Below are 18,644 nucleotides of genomic sequence, written 5' to 3'. Positions count from 1 at the left end.
AAGGAATTGGGAATATGGGATGGCGTTTTTACAAGGGGCAGGGTGGGAGGCGGTGTAGTCTAGGTAGCTGTGGGAGTCGGTCGGTTTATAATAAATGTCCGTGTCGATTCGGTCACCCGAGATAGAAATGGAAAGGTCTAGGAAGGGGAGGGAGGAGTCTGAGACGGTCCAAGTGAATTTGAGGTCGGGGTGGAAGGTGTTGGTAAAGTGGATGAATTGTTCAACTTCCTCGTGGGAGCACGAGGTAGCGCCGATACAGTCATCGATGTAGCGGAGGAAAAGGTGGGGGGTGGTGCCAGTGTAGCTGCGGAAGATGGACTGTTCCATCTTATATATATATATATATATATAGCGATAAGTTTGTTCTAATAATGAATGTAGAATACAAGATCAGCACTTATTTCAGAAGTTGAACCATTTGAAAATATTGGAGAAGAATTTCAGATTGTTATGAAATTTAATGTACTTTTGTATATTATTACCTGAGGTATCGACCCTGAGCTTCCATGAGAATTACAATCAGGAAATTGCACTTGGAAGGAGTCAGGGCTTACCTGATATCGAAAACCTACTTTGAGAATCTGATCAAAAGAAAATACTGCAAATTCTGGATATCTGAAATAAATACAAAGTAGTGGAGAAACTCAGCACATCTGGCAGCATCTGTGAAGAGAGGAACTGAATTGACAATTTGGGTCTGGTGTGACTGTTCTTTAGAGCTGGGTAATACCTGTAAACTTGGTTGTGTTCAAAACATGAAGGGTGTGAAAGGGGGATTTAGTAGACACTTAATCAAACAGTAGGAGAGAATTGGAAAATTCAGTAGTGAACAAACCAAAGGATTAAGGTGGAGATTCCATTCGAGAGAAAAACAGAACTTCTTGAAGGTGGGAATACCGAGAAGAGAAGTGACCATGAATACAGCAGATGCTAGAAATCTGAAATGAACACAGATAACATGGAGAAACACAGCAGGTAAAGTGACTTCTGTGGAGAGTGAAACAATGTTAAAGTTTCAAGTCTATTATGACTACTCTTTGGGTTCCCAATTTGCACTGTTGCCATTCCCAACTGTCCTGAACTGCTCCTCAGGCACACTAGTTTGTTAACCTTGACATTTAACATTCCTTACTCCTGATCCCAAGCTATATCATTTGAGATCTTACAGATAGCCTTGTTGGGGTCCCCCTTATCAATAATAATCAATGTGGATGTTTTTCCACCTAGACCAACTCCAGAATTGATTGACAGCAGGTGATTGGCCTTTGTATTTAAGACCTAAGTTCCTCCCCATTGTGAAGGTGGGCCTCAGCTTAGGGAAGGGTCAACAAAACCTTTGTAAGTCTCTGACAATCCTTTGCTACCTAACCCAAAATATTGATGTTGTAGTCAGTCATTCTCTGTCTAAGTATTACTCCACTTTTTTGATTTTCCTGCCAAAACGAATAACTCCACATTATACTCCATCTGCCAGATTTTATCCCACTAATTCAATTCATCTGTACACTTCTGCAATTTTCTTATAGCTTTTTTACATTATGCTTTCCAATCTATCTTGGTGTTGTCTGCCAATTTAACCATTATGCCTTCTCTTCTCTCATCCAAGTCAGTGGTATAAGTTGTATGAAGGCGAAAGCTCATTGCAGATGCCTGCAGGACTTCACTCATCACACCTAGCCAACCAGACAAAATATCATTTCTGAGTCAATCTTCTATCAGTGTTAATATTTTACTTGTTACACCACAAACATTTATTTTCTGCAATAACCTTTGATATGGCACCTTATCAGATGCTTTCTGGGAATGAAGTATAGTTACATAAGTGGGATCCCTTTTATCTACATTTAAAGAACATGGTTTCCCTTTGCCAAAAATATGTTGACTCATCCCAGTTACTTTGAGATTTTTCTAGATGTGCAGCGATAGTTTTTTTAAGGATTGAATTTAACACCTTCCCCATAAAAGATATCAAACTAACTGGCTGATATTTTCCTATTTTCTGCCTCTCAGCCTTCTTGAATTGAGGGATTATATTTGCTAATTCCACTTGAACCTTTCCTGATTTTGGAAAATTAACAGTGCGCATCTTCTACCTTTTTAAAATCCTAGTATCTGGACCCAGAGGCTTGTCAATGCCAGCGATGCCCTAATCCTGTGATTGACTAAAAAACAAAACTCTATTTTGCTTAGTACCATTTCCTTGATGATTGTAATTTCACGATGTTTCCCTCTCCCCTTTATTTCCTGATTTCTAATTGTTAGCAGTATTTTTGTATTCTCTATAATTAAGGTGCTTTCAAAATATTTGTGCATTTCATATGCCATTTCCTTATTACCAACTATCAATGTCCCATTCTCACTTTCTAAAGGACCATACTCACTTTACTACTCTCTTTTTATTAATTACTTGTAGGAATTCTTGTTTTCCATTTTGCATTCGTAGCTAGCTTGCTGTCAGCCTCTAATTTCCTCCTCCTGATTAGTCTTTTAGTTATTTTCTGTCTTTTTTTAATATTCAGATTGATCAACCGAACTGCATGTTAACTTTGCTCAATAATATTAATTTTCCTTAAGTTTGATGCTTCTCTGAACATTTTACTTCCACCATGGATGATGGATTCTCCTTTCAGAATTCTTTTTTAATAGCGGGAGTATACCTATTCTAAAATAGCCCCTTAAGTGTCTGCCACTGTTTCTATTGATCTATCCCCTAGCTTAGTATGCCAGTTCACTTCAACCAGCTCAGTTTTCATGCACTTTAGTTAGGTTTAAGTTTCTAATCTTACACCCAAATTCTCCCTTTCAAACTGGATGTAACATTCAAGCATCTTGTGGACACTGCTGCTTAGGAATACCTTAACTCTGAGACCATTAATAAGTCCATGACCTCTTTGGTTGGTTCCAAAACATGCTGCTCTTAGGAACTATTTTGTAAGCATTCTGTGCTCTTCTTATCCAGGCTACTACTATTATTCTGACTTTTCCAGTTTACACGTAGGTTAAAGTCACCCATGATTGTTGCTATCCTTTTATCACAAGCACCCAGTATTTCTTCTTGCATACTTTGTCCCACATTGTGATTACTGTTTGGTGACCTATAGTTAGACTACTCCAACTCATAACTTATTTCACAAGCTGTTCCTCAACCTAAACTAATTCTACATACTGATCTTCTGAACCAAGGTCATCTCTAGCTATTGCACAAATGCCATCCTTGATTAACAGTGTGAATTCTCCACCTTTACTTAGTTTCCTATATTCCTTGAATGTCATATACTCCTCAATATTCAGGACCCAATTGTTGTCATCCTGAAGCCATTACTCTATAATGGTTGTCAGGTCACATTTATTTACTTTGTCATAAATGTGCATTCTGATGCAGAGATTCTAGATTTCTCCTTTTACTTTTGTAAAGTCTGGTATTAACTGTCAGTATATTCCTATTTTCCTTTCTGTCATTCTCTGACCATCATTTACCATGTTACTATTTTCTTGTTTTTCTTTGGCTCTACTTTCTGATATGCAGCATACTTCTTCATTTGAACACATGCCACCGCTATTTAATTTAAAGCCCTCTCTTCTTTCCTTGTTACAGATTCACCTGACCATTGACTTCAGTATGGTTCAGGTGTAGACTGTCCCGATAGTACAACCTGCACTTTACTCAGTACTGGTGCCATGACCCACGTGCAGGAACTCACTTCTCCCACATCAGTCTGCAAGTCATGTATCGCATATTCTAATGAGGAGACAGCATATTATTCATCTGTCTAATTTTATGTACTATACAACAATATATTTTATTAATTTAATAATCTACTTGTATACTACTATTAAGGACAGAAAAGACTTTAACCAATTACTTGAGACTTACCAAACAGCTAACTCCTTTCTCTGTAATAGAGCAAGAACCAATTCTATTCCGCTCTAATGAATCTAGCACTATCTCTGACTAACTGCCTCATGGTTCTCACTGCATCTATTTCTCTGTCTTTTCTCTTGTGCAAGCTAAGCAATCTTTATTAGAATAATCAAGAAGTCCTACTTTAAAAAATGATCATAGGGATTCTACAGTACAGTGTTTGAATAGTTAATTTATACAACTTAGGATTTATCTGATGAGCTGTTTCTTTAATTCCATCATTTTCCCCCACGCTAAACTCTTATCTGATCTGCTGTCTCTTGATTAGAATATGTGATCTTTTGCGTCTAACAGACAAACTTTAAGTCACCTGTAAATTTTCTGCCAAGCATTCCACAGTTCCCATACATCAGCCTCCAAATTTTACTTCAGCACAATATGCAATGAGATGAGGTGTCCACTTTTTTCCTTTTGAGCTAATTTATGTTAGGCTGAACATAAAATTTAAGATGTATCATCATCATCATCAGACAGCATTATAGATTGTGTTCCATTGATGATCAGAACATGGCCAACAGGACTTCAAGGCTATAGAAAAAACGTGTAGCGCTGAAAAAGCACAGTAGGTCAGTCAGAATCTGAGGAGCAGGAGAGTCAATGTTTCGAGCATAAGCCCTCATTAGGAGTGCCTGAAACGTCGACTCTCCTGCTCCTCAAATGCTGCCTGCTGTGCTTTTCCAGTGTCACACTTTTTGACTATGATCTCCAGCATCTGCAGTCATCACTTTCTCCTAGAACTTTAAGACTATACTGACTTGAGCTAGAAATATGTTCGAATAATTATGCTGTTGAAAAATACAGCTATTTAGTGATTTCAGATGCCAGTTCCAGGTCATATGTACCAAATAAATTGGTTCAACTTTGACTCATTTCAATTTGATTCAGAGGCTTTGAAATCATCGTGGTATTAGATACAGACCTGAGTGAGGATTTAATTGATGGTCACTGCAACTCAACATCACCAATGATGGGCTAATTTGACACAGGATGCCTCGGGGTAATATGATGAAGTTGGAGGAAACATGCCTCACTGAATTCGGTACATAGCCAATTTTGTGCAATGGAACAAACTACTTCAGACAAATTGATTTTTGAACCAGAGTAAAGGAGAACAGCAAATCAATCATGCATGGTTATATTCATGACATACATTTAAATTTTTGATCTTTAGCACAGTTGCATTAACCCAGATTATGCTAATATCTGATTGACTGGCTATTTTAGTTACTTCTTTTCCGCTCCACCCACCGTTGTCAGATCCAGTCTTCTAACAGAAAGGATATCTTTTGACCTCCAACCCTGCCTTTTTAATGGGGTTATCTGATGCGTGGCCAACTGAACTGTATTTTTCAAACATGTAGGCTAGAGAAAGTGCTGTTTATGCACAACATCAGAGACTAACAAGATTAGTTTATTTTCTCATTATACAGAAAATTGTACTTGCATCTTTAATATTCATAAAGAATGTTACTCTTTCACCATGTTGCATGCGAATATAGGAACAGTAGCAGGTTAGTTAGCCCCTTGAGCCCATTCTACCATTCATTTGGATTATGATTAATCTGTATGTTCACTCTAGATATGTATCCTTTAATATCCTTGTTCAATTACTATGACCACTGAATGTTTAAAATGTGATGTTTTAAACTGTCTCCTTCAATTCAAGTTAAAATGGGACATGTTATAATCACATCAGGTTTGCCTGCAGATGAGCATAACTTAGTTAGCTGCCACAGAGACAGGGACCCAGATTGAAATTACTAAAAATAAGTTTAAAATTTTAACGTCTGAACACAAAGGAGAAGGCTGTTTTGGCATTCTAATCAAAGTCAGTCAGACTGAAAGATTTGGGGAAGACGAGCCACAGCAGTTACTAATATGTCAGGCAAAAGAATTGTTTGGGTTAATAACCAAGTGGAAAGCTGGTGAGGATAGAACCTATAATGGAAGGAACACAGATCACGAATAGTGCAAGGTCACAGAATTCGAGGTCCATATGCTTAAGGGTTGAATGAAGGGGTTTAAAAGGACCCAGGATGATTCATCATGGTGAAGCAGAGAGGAGATCTAATTAGATCCAACGACAAACACTCACCAGACATTGAAGTACTGGATTTTAATTCACATGAATTAATGCCAAAATCTTTGATTTTTATTGTTATTCAGTCCTTTCCTTTATTTTGTTCTTCTTTATATTCTTGTGTGCATATCACAAAAGCCATCACTGCTGAGTTTTCAATGTATTAGTAAATCCTAATTTATTTGAAACTGAAGAAATTTTCTATGATTCTTTTTTTAAATTGCACTTCAAAAACAGGTTTTGTGAAAGCAAGCCATCACCTATTTCAAAAGGGAAAATGAACAAAATATCAAAAAAAAGAGAATAGTAATATGGTTAAAACTCACCTGTTCCTCTTGTCTATGACTAACTTAAAAAATAGATTGAGAGTTAGGAGATAAAAGATTGCAGTTCTACACAAGTCGAGTCTCCATTCCACTTTCTGTAAACTTATTTAGTGCAACTTATCATTACCTAGTGCCATTAAATCAAATATCAGGTTGGTTGCTGGCCATTGTTGTGTGCAGCTGGTTGGCTTCAAGATTAGGCATGCAGGTTTCATACAAGTACCTTTGTTCTACTTAGTATTATCCACTAGCCATGGGATATGTTCCTAAAAATGCATTGCTATTCTTATGCTCCTGTAGACTTGGCTTATCGCAGCTAGAAGTCTTTCGTAGACACTTACTTGAAGTGTTGCAGAAGAGCAATAAACCAAAGGTATGCCTTTCTATTTTTCTGACTTTTTCTGAGTGTACTTCCTCATTAAGTATTTGTTATTGAATAATGTAAATACACTAATGCAGCTCCCACCAAAAGCCAGGATACAGTACTTTCTGTAAGAATTTTGGAAAGCTGATCATTATTATTACCTGCCTGATATTATCTATTCAGAAACATCAGGACTACTGTATGTTTGTATTCTTTAACTATATTCTGGATTAATCAATTTCCCAGTAACGTAACACATTATTTTTCAGCATGCTTGCATTACGTTTGTGCATTCTTCAGTGTGAACATTTACACTGCGTAACAATGTGAGGTGTATTCTAATAGTGGGAAATAAAAATAAATTAGAATTGGAAGAGTGGGAGTGTGTTTAGACAGGGCTGCAAGAGTTTGCAAGTAACAGGGCAGGTGAAGAGTTTATAGATGAGAGCAAGGATTTTGAATTCAGTAATTTAGAGAATGGAGAGGCAATGGGCTAATTAGAAATGGGCTAATAGGTAAATACGACTTAGTGTGGTTAGATACTGAGAGCTTGGTTTTGGATATTAGAACTTAGAACTTAGAACAGTACAGCACAGAACAGGCCCTTCAGCCCACGATGTTATGCCAACCACTGATCCTCATGTATGCACTCTCAAATTTCTGTGACCATATGCATGTCCAGTAGTCTCTTAAATGTCCCCAGTGACCTTGCTGGCAACGCATTCCATGCTGTCTCAACTCTGTGTAAAGAACCTGCCTCTGACATCCCCTCTATACTTTCCTCCAACCAGCTTAAAACTATGACCCTTCGTGTTAGTCATTCCTGCCCTGGGAAATAGTCTCTGGCTATCGACTCTATCTGTGTCTCTCAGTATCTTGTATACCTCAATTAGGTCCTCTCTCCTCCTCCTTTTCTTCAATGAAAAAAGTCCGAGCTCAGTCAACCTCTCTTCATAAGATAAGCCCTCCAGTCCAGGCAGCATCCTGGTAAACCTCCTCTAAACCCTCTCCAAAGCATCCACATCTTTCCTATAATAGGGGGACCAGAAATGGACGCAGTATTCCAAGTGCGGTCTAACTAAAGCAACAAGATCTCACGACTCTTAAACTCAATCCCCCTGTTAATGAAAGCCAAAACACCATATGCTTTCTTAACAACCCTGTCCATTTGGGTGACCATTTTAAGGGATCTATGTACCTGCACACCAAGATCCCTCTGTTCCTCCAAGAATCCTATCCTTAATCCTGTACTCAGCTTTCAAATTCGACCTTCCAAAATGCATCACCTCGCATTTATCCAGGTTGAACTCCATCTGCCACCTCTCAGCCCATCTCTGCATCCTGTCAATGTCCCGCTGCAGCCTACAACAGCCCTCTATACTGTCAACGACACCTCCAACCTTTGTATCATCTGCAAACTTGCTGACCCATCCTTCAATCCCCTCATCCAAACCATTAATAAAAATTACAAAAATTAGAAGCCCAAGGACAGAGCCCGGTGGAACACCACTCACCACAGACTTCCAGGCAGAATATTTTCCTTCTACTAACACTCGCTGTCTTCTGTTGGCCAGCCAATTTTGTATACAGACAGCTAAGTTCCCCTGTATCCCATTCCTCCTGACCTTCTGAATGAGCTTACCATGGGGAACCTTATCAACTGCCTTGCTGAAGTCCATATACACCACACCACAGCTCGACCCTCATAAACTTTTTCTAGTCACATCCTCAAAGAACTCGATAAGGTTTGTGAGACATGACCTGCCCCTCACAAAGCCGTGTTGACTGCATTTAATCAAACCATGCTCTTCCAGATGGTCATAAATCCTACCCCTCAGAATCCTTTCTAACACCTTGCAGACGACAGACGTGAGACTTACTGTAATTGCCGGGGATTTCCCTATTTCCTTTCTTGAAGAGAGGAATAACATTTGCCTCTCTCCAGTCCTCAGGTACGACTCCAGTGGAGAGCGAGGATGCAAAGATCTTTGCAAGTGGTGAAGCAATGGCATTTCTCATTTCCCAAAGCAGCCGAGGACAAATCTGGTCCGGGCCTGGCGACTTGTCAATCTTAATGTTTGATAAAATTTTCAGCACATCAGCTTCCTTTTTCTCTATCCATTCCAGCATGCACACCTGCTCTTCAAAGGTTTCATTCACTACAAAGTTTGTTTCTTTCGTAAAGACAGAAGCAGAAAACTCATTTAGGGCTTCCCCTACCTCCTCAGACTCCATACACACATTCCCTATGCTATCCTTGGTCGGCCCTAGTCTTTCTTTGACTATTCTCTTATTCCTCACCTAAGTGTAAAATGCCTTTGTGTTCTCCCTAATCTGTTCTGCCAAGCCTTTCTCTTGCCCCCTCCTGCCCTCCTCAGACCATTTTTGAGCTCCTTCCTCGCCTGCCTGTAATCCTCTAGAGCTGAGCTTGACCCTAGCTTCCTCCACCTTATGTAAGCTACCTTTTTCCTTTTGATGAGAAGCTCCACCGCTCTCGTCATCCAAGGTTCCTTTATCTTACCACTTCTTGCTGGTCTCAGAGGGACATATTTATTCATCACTTGCAACAACTGTTCCTTAGTCTCCACATGTCTATAGTGCCTTTTCAATGAAACAATTGCTCCCAGTCCATGCTTCCTAACTCATGTCTAATCGTATCATAGTTTCCTCTTCCCCAATTAAATATCCTCCCATTTTGCCTAATCTTCTCCTTCTCCTTCTCCATAGCTATGTGGTGGAGTATAGGAGGCTAATGAAGTGTGTGTTGAGGTGATCATGGATTCAGGTTGATAGTAACAAAGTAAATTAGATCTCATGGGATTCAGGGTGAACTTGCCAACTGCATACAAAGTTGGCTTAACGTCAGACGACAGAGTAGTGGTGGATAATTATTTTTCAGACTGGAGACCTGTTCCCAGTGGTGTTGCACAGGGATCGGTGCTGGGCCCATTTTTGATTGTCATTTATGTAAATGATTTAGAAGAGAATATAGAAGAGAATATAGAAGGCATGGTTAGCAAGTTTGCAGATGACAGCAAAATTGGTAGGACAGTGGAGAGTGAAGAAGGGTATTTACGATTACAAAGAGATCTTCATCAATTGGGCCAGTGGACTGAGGAGTGGCAGATGGAGTTTAATTTAGAAACATTTGAGGTCTTGCATTTTGGTAAAACAAGCAAATGCAGGAATTATACAGATAAAAATAGGGCCTTGGGTAGTGTTGTAGAACAGAGAGAACTAGGTGTTCAGGTACATAATTCTTTGACATTTGTATCATGTGTAGACAGGGTCGTGAAGAAGGTGTCTAGCACGGTTGCCTTCAGTGCTCACACTTTTTGAGCATAGGATTTGGGACATCATATTGAGATTGTACAGGACGTTGGTGAGGCCTCTTCTGATGTACTGTGTCCAGTTCTGGTCGCCCAGTTATGGAAAGGTGTTATTAAGCTGGAGAGGGATGTTGCCGAGAATGGAGAGAGAGGCTGAATAGGCTGGGATCTTTTCACTGGAGTGTAGGAGGTTGAAGAGTGACCTTATAGAGGCTTATAAAATCATTACATAAATGTGTTGAATAGCAAGGGTCTTTTGCAAAGGGTTGAGGAGAATTTTTTTTTAGTCTTGTGTTTTGATAAATAATATGATTCCAAATGTTTAATTTTTCAAATTGAATCTCTTCCTGCAGTGGAGAATAATCATGGGTGGTACTAAATGTATTCCTAAATCTGAACTGCCGGATGATGAAGAAGTGCCTAACGTTCAGAGTAACAGGCAATGGACCTATCCTAGTGACCTTACTATTGCTCTTTCCGCTAGTGTCCCACTCTACCCACCAGGTCGGATTATACACATCGTACACAACCATCCTGAGGAAAAGTGGTAGGTTTCTATAAAATAGTTTGGCTCCAGTTCATAATGTCATTTTGTCAACCTGTGAACCCATTTGCACCAGCCTGTCTTCCTCCGAGTCTCTTGTCTGTGTCAACTGAAGCAAGAAAGCTGCTGTAAAAGCCCTTGTGAATAATTTCACTCAGAATTTCCCTTCCTTCCTGCCTTTCATGGTGAAAAGATTTCATGGTTAAATCTTCTCGATTTAACTTTTAACCCTATTTGCTCCTGATGTAAGTGAAGAGTTGTATATTCAAGTTTTCAGGTAAGGCTATACTAGGTACTGCAGGTGGGAACAGTAAGTTGCAAAAGGACATAGCTTTGTCCATTCAGTTAATCTATGGCCAAACAGAGTTCAGGTCTGGACCAGTGAAAGACAAAGCACACAGGTTTTTACAAAATGATAAACTAGAGACTGCAAAGAAGCAGAGATTTGGTAGTCCAAGTACTGAAATAATTAAAAGCCAGAAGACAGGTGCAAATAAATAAAGGCTGGTACAGTATTGGCCTTTATATCAAGAGGTAAAAACTGTAAAGGGAGGAAGTGATATTTCTGTTTTACTAAGCTTTGATAAGACACTGTAAAATTTACATTTAGTTTTGCATATCATATTAAAAACAAATAGCTGGTTTTGGGGCAGGGCAACCAAGTTTCAAATAATATCAGAACTCAACTTACGGATTAAATTATGAAAACAGGGGTTGCATAAAAAATCGTGTGTATTTCTTTGAGTGTAAGAGACTAAAGTGTGATCTAATTAAGATGTTTCTCGTGTTGAATGGATTTGCTGGGGTAGATACTGAGACTCTTTGTCCTGTGGTGGAAGAAATCAAGAGGAAGGCACATAAGATTAGAGTTGGGAGCGAAATTAGCAAATTATTTTTAACACCATTTATAGCAGAAACTTGGAACACTTCCTTAAATGATTGTGTATACTGTGACAATTGGAGTTTTTAGATTAATAGATTTTGGTTGGTAAGGGATTTTAGGGATCTGGAGAAAATTTGACAAATGATATTAACATGTAGATAAACCATGATCTAATTGAAAATCCCAATTGCCTGAATAATCTACTCCTGTTCCTTATATTTAAGGTCCAGGCTTTGCTCCAATTTGTCAGGTTGCACAATGGTGCTATTATAGCTCTGCATCACCATCTAGTGCCAGAGATTAAGACCGGTAGCAGCAAAGAGCAAGCCAGAATTTGAAATGAGATCTGATGCAATGTCTATAATTCGCTGTGCAGGGCAATTTGATGACATCTGCCGTCACACTCGCCCTTAAATCTTAAAAGTTTTGAATTTGTTTTGCTTTACAAGTTGCTGGAAATGTCAATTAGTAACATTGAATCTAATCAAACCAGGCATCTGAGACCTGGTGATCAGGGCAACCAACTTCGTATCTCCTTAACAAATATGATTGAAACATTGCAAAAGTAGCAGCACCAGGACTGATCTGAAAATGTAAATTAAAATGGGTAAAGTTAATGTCAAATCAAGTGCAGAAAAGAAATAAAGATGGTGAAGAAAGGATAGGAGTAAGAGGAAAAGAGGCGAAGGTGAGTTTTAAAACAAAAATTAATAAAATCCAAAATTTTACATTTGTTTAAATTTCCAAAATCAGTAGGATTTACTTACCTATATCTCTATTAACAGTGTTCATGTAGTCTACATTCCAGATTATTACACAGTATTATATTATCAAATCATATTAAAACTAGTACATGATTATATTATCTGATTATATCATAATGTGTTTACATCTCCTAACAGCAAAAACGTACTTGTGATTATCAGAAATCCCATACTCTCTCTGTCTCATCTGTCTTCCCCACCACCACCTATTCTCCCCCCCCCCCCCCCCCCCCCACCCCACCGCACCCCCCAATAACAGAATGCCAGCTTTATAATACAGCTGTGACATGATAATGCTGAGTTGGGCAGCAAAGGGCATTTTAATGGTGGAATGAAAGGAAAGGCTGGTAGCTGCAGGAAATGTTGGATGACTAAAGAAATTGAGGTTTTGATTAAGAAAAAGAAGGAAGCATATGTCAGGTATAGACAGAATAGATCGAGTGAATCCTTAGAAGAGTATAAAGGCACTAGGAGTATACTTAAGAGGGAAATCAGGAGGGCAAAAAAGGGGACATGAGATAGCTTTGGCAAATGACGTTAAGGAGAATCCAAAATGTTTTTACAAATACATGAAGGACAAAGGGGTAACTAGGGAGAGAATCGGACCCCTCAAAGATCAGCAAGGTGGCCTTTGCGTGGAGCCGCAGGAGATGGGGGAGATACTAAATGAGTATTTTGCATCAGTATTTACTGTGGAAAAGGATATGGGAGAAACAGAATGTAGAGAAATAGATTGTGACATCTTGAAAAATGTCCATATTACAGAGGAGCAAGTGCTGGATGTCTTGGAACGCATAAAAGTGGATAAATCCCCAGGACCTGATCAGGTGTACCCGAGAACTGTGTGGGAAGCTAGGGAAGTGATTGGTAGGCCTCTTCCTGAAATATTTGTATCATCGATAGTCACAGGTGAGGTGCCGGACGACTGGAGGTTGGTGCCACTGTTGGCAAAAGGTGGTAAGGACAGGCCAGGGAACTATAGACCAGTGAGCCTGATGTCAATAGTGGGCAAGTTATTGGAGGGAATCCTAAGGAACAGGATGTACATGTACTTGGAAAGTCAAGTCAACAGGGATAGTCAACATGGCTTTGTGCGTGGGAAATCATGTCTCACAAACTTGATTGAGTTTTTTAAAGAAGTAACAAAGAGGATTGATGAGGGCAGAGCAGGAGATGTGATCTACATGGACTTCAGTAAGGCATTCAACAGATCTCCCCATGTGAGACTGGTAAGCAAGGTTAGATCTCACGGAATATGGAGAGAACCAGCCATTTGGATACAGAACTGGCTCAAAGGTAGAAGACAGAGGATGGTGGTGAAGGGTTATTTTTCAGACTGGAGGCCTGTGACCAGTGGAGTGCCACAAGGATTGGTGCTGGGTCCACTACTTTTCATCATTTACATAAATGATTTAGATGTGAGCATTAGAGGTATAGTTAGTAAGTTTGCAGATGACACTAAAATTGGAGGTGTAGTGGACAGCGAAGAAGGTTATCTCAGATTACAATGGAATCTTGATCAAATAGGCCAATGGGCTGAGCAGTGGCAGATGGAGTTTAATTTAGATAAATGCGAGGTGCTGCATTTTGGCAAACCAAACCTTAGCAGGACTGATACATTTAATGGTAATATCCTAGGGAGCGTTGCTGAACAAAGAGACCTTGGAGTTCAGATTCATAGCTCCTTGAAAATAGAGTCTCAGGTAGATAGGATGGTGAAGAAGGATTTGGTATGCTTTTCTTTATGAATCAGAGTAGTCAGTATTGAGTACAGGAGTTGGGAGGTCATGTTGTGGCTGTACAGGATATTGGTTAGGCCACTTTTGGAATCTGCGTGCAATTCTGGTCTCCATCCCATCGGAAAGATGTGAAACTTGAAAGGGTTCAGAAAAGATTTACAAGGATGTTGCCGGGGTTGGAGGATTTGAGCAGTAGGGAGAGGTTGAGTAGGATAGGGCTGTTTTCCCTGGAGCATTGGAGGCTGAGGGGTGATCTTATGGAGGTTTATAAAATCATGAGGGGCGTGGGTAGGATACATAGACAAAGTCTCTTCCCTGGGGTCAGGGAGTCCAGAACTAGAGGGCATAGGTTTAGGGTGAGAGGGGAAAGATATAAAAGAGACCTAAGGGGCAATTTTTTCACACAGAGGGTGGTGCATGTATGGAATGAGCTGCCAGAGGAAGTGGTGGAGGTTAGTGCAATTGCACATTTAAAAGGCATCTGGATGGGTATATGAATAGGAAGGGTTGAGAGGGATATGGGCTGGGTGCTGGCAGGTGGGACTAGATTGAGTTGGGATATCTGGTTGGCATGGACGGGTTGAACCGAAGGGTCTGTTTCTGTGCTCTACATCTCTGTGACTCTATGACACAATGACCGTCATCCTTAAAAGAACACAATATATTGAAAAAGCAAACACATTACTCGCAGATATTGATACCTACCAACAGGTGGCGATGCTCCTGACTCCACAGTTAGAAAACCGTATTACAGCAACCCTGAGGGAACGTCATAAGACAGGTGAAATTACAAGACAGACGTCCAAAGAATGAACCTGAATGATCCTACACACCCCGTTTCTACAGATTACCAAAGGTGCATAAACAAGTGAACCCCCTCAGACCCATAGTTTCAATTCCCGGTACAGCGACATGCTGACTAGCAAAGGAACTGCAATGCAAACTGAAACAACTAATAGAAGCTTCAAGCCACACCATCCACTCCACCCAGGAATTCCTTAACATCATCCAAGACACTAAGGTAGAGGATGAAGAGGTCATGGTTTCCTTCGACATGACAGCCCTATTCACATCAATAAACATCACCTGAGCCAAAGAAATACTAGCTTCACTGCTAGACGAACCAAGGACACAAACACCTTTCAGCACCAACTCCATCAGCAAGAACAGTTTCTTCAAACTAGTAGACCTGTGCCTCACAACCCACTTCACCTTCAACACCAAGACCTACAAACAAATCAATGGGACACCTATGGGATCACCAACGTCTGGACTCTTAGCAGAAGCAATTATGCAGAGGTTAGAACAAACAGCCCTTCCCACAGCCCAAGCTTTGTGTCCACTATGTGGATGACACCTTTGTCAGCACGAAACGCACCAAATTAGAGGAACCCACAAACACATAAACAGCATCCTTACAGGTATAAGGCTCACCAAAGAGGAAGAGAACAACAGACTCCCCTTCCTAGATGTTATGGTAGTACACACAGCCAATGGACAGCTACAGACTGGCGTTTACAGGAAAGCCGCATGCACAGACCAGATATTCAATTACAGGAGCAACCATCCCAGCACCCACAAACGAACCTGCATTACGACATTATTTAAATGAGCCACAACACAATGAGCACCCAGGAACTATGAGATGCCAAAGAAAAACACACCTGTACAATGTATTCAGGAACAACAGTCCGCCGATTCCTACACAACAGACCTAAACAAAAAGAACAACACGCCCATAAACTCTCGCCACCCTGCCGTACATTAAAGACATCTCGTCGACGACGACCAGACTACTCTGGCCCCTAGGCATCATGTAGCCCACAAACCTACCAGCGCACTGAAACAGCTCCTCATGAATTTAAAGGACCCCATACCAACAACCAGCAGAACGAATGTCATGTACAAAATACCCTGTATGGACTGCAAAAAACATTACATTGGACAGACACGCAGGAATCTCGCCACCAGGAGCACTAACTAGCCACCAAAGGAATACGCCAACTATCACTAGTGTCCATACACGCAGAAGAAGAGGGACACCAGTTTGACTGGGACAATACATCCATTCTGGGACAGGTTAAACAAAGACACACATGGGAATTCCTAGAGGCTTGGCTTTCAAACCAGAACTCCATTAGCAAACGATTTGGATCTATTTACCAACGACTCAGAAAAAGAACCGGAAATGATATCACCCACCACAACAGACCAAGTCAGAGAAATAGTAAGCGGGACAGAGCATCAGCACTTCATCGGAGGCTCACTGATGATGTTACCTAGCATAGTGAAGAAATATCTGAGAACTAATCTATCAGCTCAGTCAGCAAACTTATAACCTGTCTTCAAACTTTTAAACTCTCCATAATAGCAATATTGTAACATTTTCTTTCATCTGCAAGGTTTTAAACACTCAATAGTGTACTATTTTCTTGTATTAAAGCTTTAAATTTTGTATTAAGGCAAGACTGTATCTTTGTATCTTTGTAAGATTGTTCTTATTCAGCTAAAGAAGTAGGAATTTGATTGCACAGCTGCTAATAAATTGTGTAGTATCTTTAGTATCTCGTGTCTTTTAAGAATGGTAGTTGTTGGTGTGAGCCAAGACTATGCATATTCGCAGGTTATTTAATCACATGGCAGCATAACTGTTTTAATTTCATGACCACAGTTCACTTGCTACTAGGGGTCACCTGATTCAAATTTTGCCATTGTTGCCCACAATTACTGAGATCAGTTGTAGCACCTCAACTGTTGCTGTTCCCAAAGCCCCAAGATGATAACTGGAGGTTATACATTACTATTTTCCCTTTGATTAAATTAGGCAGGTATTATGTTTGTCTTTGTTTACAAAGGGGGATGTGCAGTTGAGTGTGACTGATTCCTCGGGGGGGTGTAGCAAAAAGCTGACCAACTGGTGACAGGTATGTTTTACATCTCCCATTTTTCATAGAGGTCAATATACATTTTATATCTGCGCCTACTCGTTTAAAATAATGATTTTGCAGTTGGGAGTGATATTCTGGGGCATTCTGTTGTGATCTTCTTTCATGTTAATTTTTTGCAGTTGCTGTGGACAAGAAGAGTCAACTTACTATGCTATTTGGAGTGACAACAAGACTTTGGATGAGGTCATCATCTCTGCTGCCATGCTGAATGAGCACATGCCTCATGTTGTAATGGATGGATTGCACAAGGTATTTGTCAACTGATTTTGCCCCTAGCTGATTAAACAAAATACAGAAATGTAAAGAAAAATTGTGAGCTAGTATAAATTGTTTTCCTATATAATTCTACATTGTCAGGATATTGACATTGGGTATCCTGGCACATGAATGATGTACTTGGTATACTGGTGCACACAGTTAGGAAGGCAAGTAGAAGGTTGGTCTTTATTTCAAGAGGAATGCAATATAAAAATGAAAAGCTATTATTGCAATTGTGCAGGACCTTGCTGAGACCCTATCTGGATTAATCTATCCAGTGTTAAGTCTCCTTAATTGAAAAATGCCTTAATTTCTTTAGAAACAGATCAAATATGATTCACTCAACTGATTCCCTTCGATAAAATGATTATCTTATGGAGAAAGATTGAATAGGTTGGCCCTATAGCCACTGGAGTTTAGAAAAAATAAGAATTGACACATGTACAGCCGTGAGGGGACTTATTAGGATAGATGTTGTGAAGATATTTCTTTTTGTGGACTTCATTTGATTGATTTTTTGATGGACCAAGGAGTAAGGCTTTACGGGACAGAGAAAAAAGTGGAATTAAGGTCACTAGCAGATCTGCTGTGACTTTATCAAATGATGGAGAAACCACAAAGGGCCAAATGGTCTACACATGCTCCCAAATGCTAAGCTCCTCTGTCTTTTTATCTCTGGTATTTGATTAAAATCAAAGTCGGACTGCTGGACTGAAAAAATCTCTTGCCAAAATGGCTCAATGTGGAATGGGTTTGGACAGTCTTCTATCAGTTCATCGTGGATTTTGATGTGGACAATGAAAAATGTCATATGTGCAGTTGATGTGCTTTTATAAGTTGGGGTAATCAGGAAAGTTTGAATGAAAAGTAACTTTACAGCTATCATGCACTGAATTTCAACTAATAAAATTTCTTCTGACATTGCACAATTTAAATCAGTGCTGCCGTCCCTCAGCACACTCATCCACGTCCTGAATGGGCATAAGAAGACGCACTATTAATGATAATGAAGCCAACTGTTCTGTTGTATTAAGCTCTTCTGAGTAACATGTAACATTAATATTATGTGATTGTATTTTTAATGGGTGAGAATGATCGTAATTCATTCTCATAACAAGACTGAACATTTTTAGAAACCAAAAGATCGTGTTACCCAGAAAGCCATCACTGTATCACAGATAACCAAATTTGCTATCTTCCTCAGTCAGTTGTGTCCGTTTTGAGGTCTCTGATCAATTTTGATAAGCAGATGTGGCTTTACTTAAAGTCTTACTGAAAAGAAAATGGTCTGCTGTTAGTCCATGTTGCAGAATTATGATTTGCTTTCAGTTTTGGCTTACGCAAGCTAATTGTCAATTGAATAACACTGACATTAACATTGCAATTTTAAAGACTATTATAATACAAGGACACTGAACCATAATGCTGAACCCATAACCAAATGCAGACACTTCTCAAAATAACTTGGAGTTTTTCCAAAGTCAGGA

General features: G+C 39.7%; 1 protein-coding gene across 6 annotated transcripts in view; it reads left to right on the top strand.

The window, feature by feature from the left end:
* The window catches only part of dagla (diacylglycerol lipase, alpha), a 388,180-nt gene that overhangs the window by 337,087 nt on the left and 32,449 nt on the right, over nucleotides 1-18,644 (top strand). For all 6 annotated transcript variants that reach the window (XM_043706006.1, XM_043706009.1, XM_043706007.1 and 3 more), the window contains 3 exons: nucleotides 6,629-6,701; nucleotides 10,375-10,568; nucleotides 17,019-17,148. In XM_043706006.1, coding sequence (XP_043561941.1) covers nucleotides 6,629-6,701; nucleotides 10,375-10,568; nucleotides 17,019-17,148 — 397 coding nt within the window. The remainder of the gene's footprint in view (nucleotides 1-6,628; nucleotides 6,702-10,374; nucleotides 10,569-17,018; nucleotides 17,149-18,644) is intronic.

This window comes from Chiloscyllium plagiosum, chromosome 16, assembly GCF_004010195.1.
Source record: "Chiloscyllium plagiosum isolate BGI_BamShark_2017 chromosome 16, ASM401019v2, whole genome shotgun sequence".
Taxonomy (NCBI): Eukaryota; Metazoa; Chordata; class Chondrichthyes; order Orectolobiformes; family Hemiscylliidae; genus Chiloscyllium; species Chiloscyllium plagiosum.
Note: the sequence above shows the minus strand (reverse complement) of the source record. Positions and strands in the feature narration are given on the sequence as shown.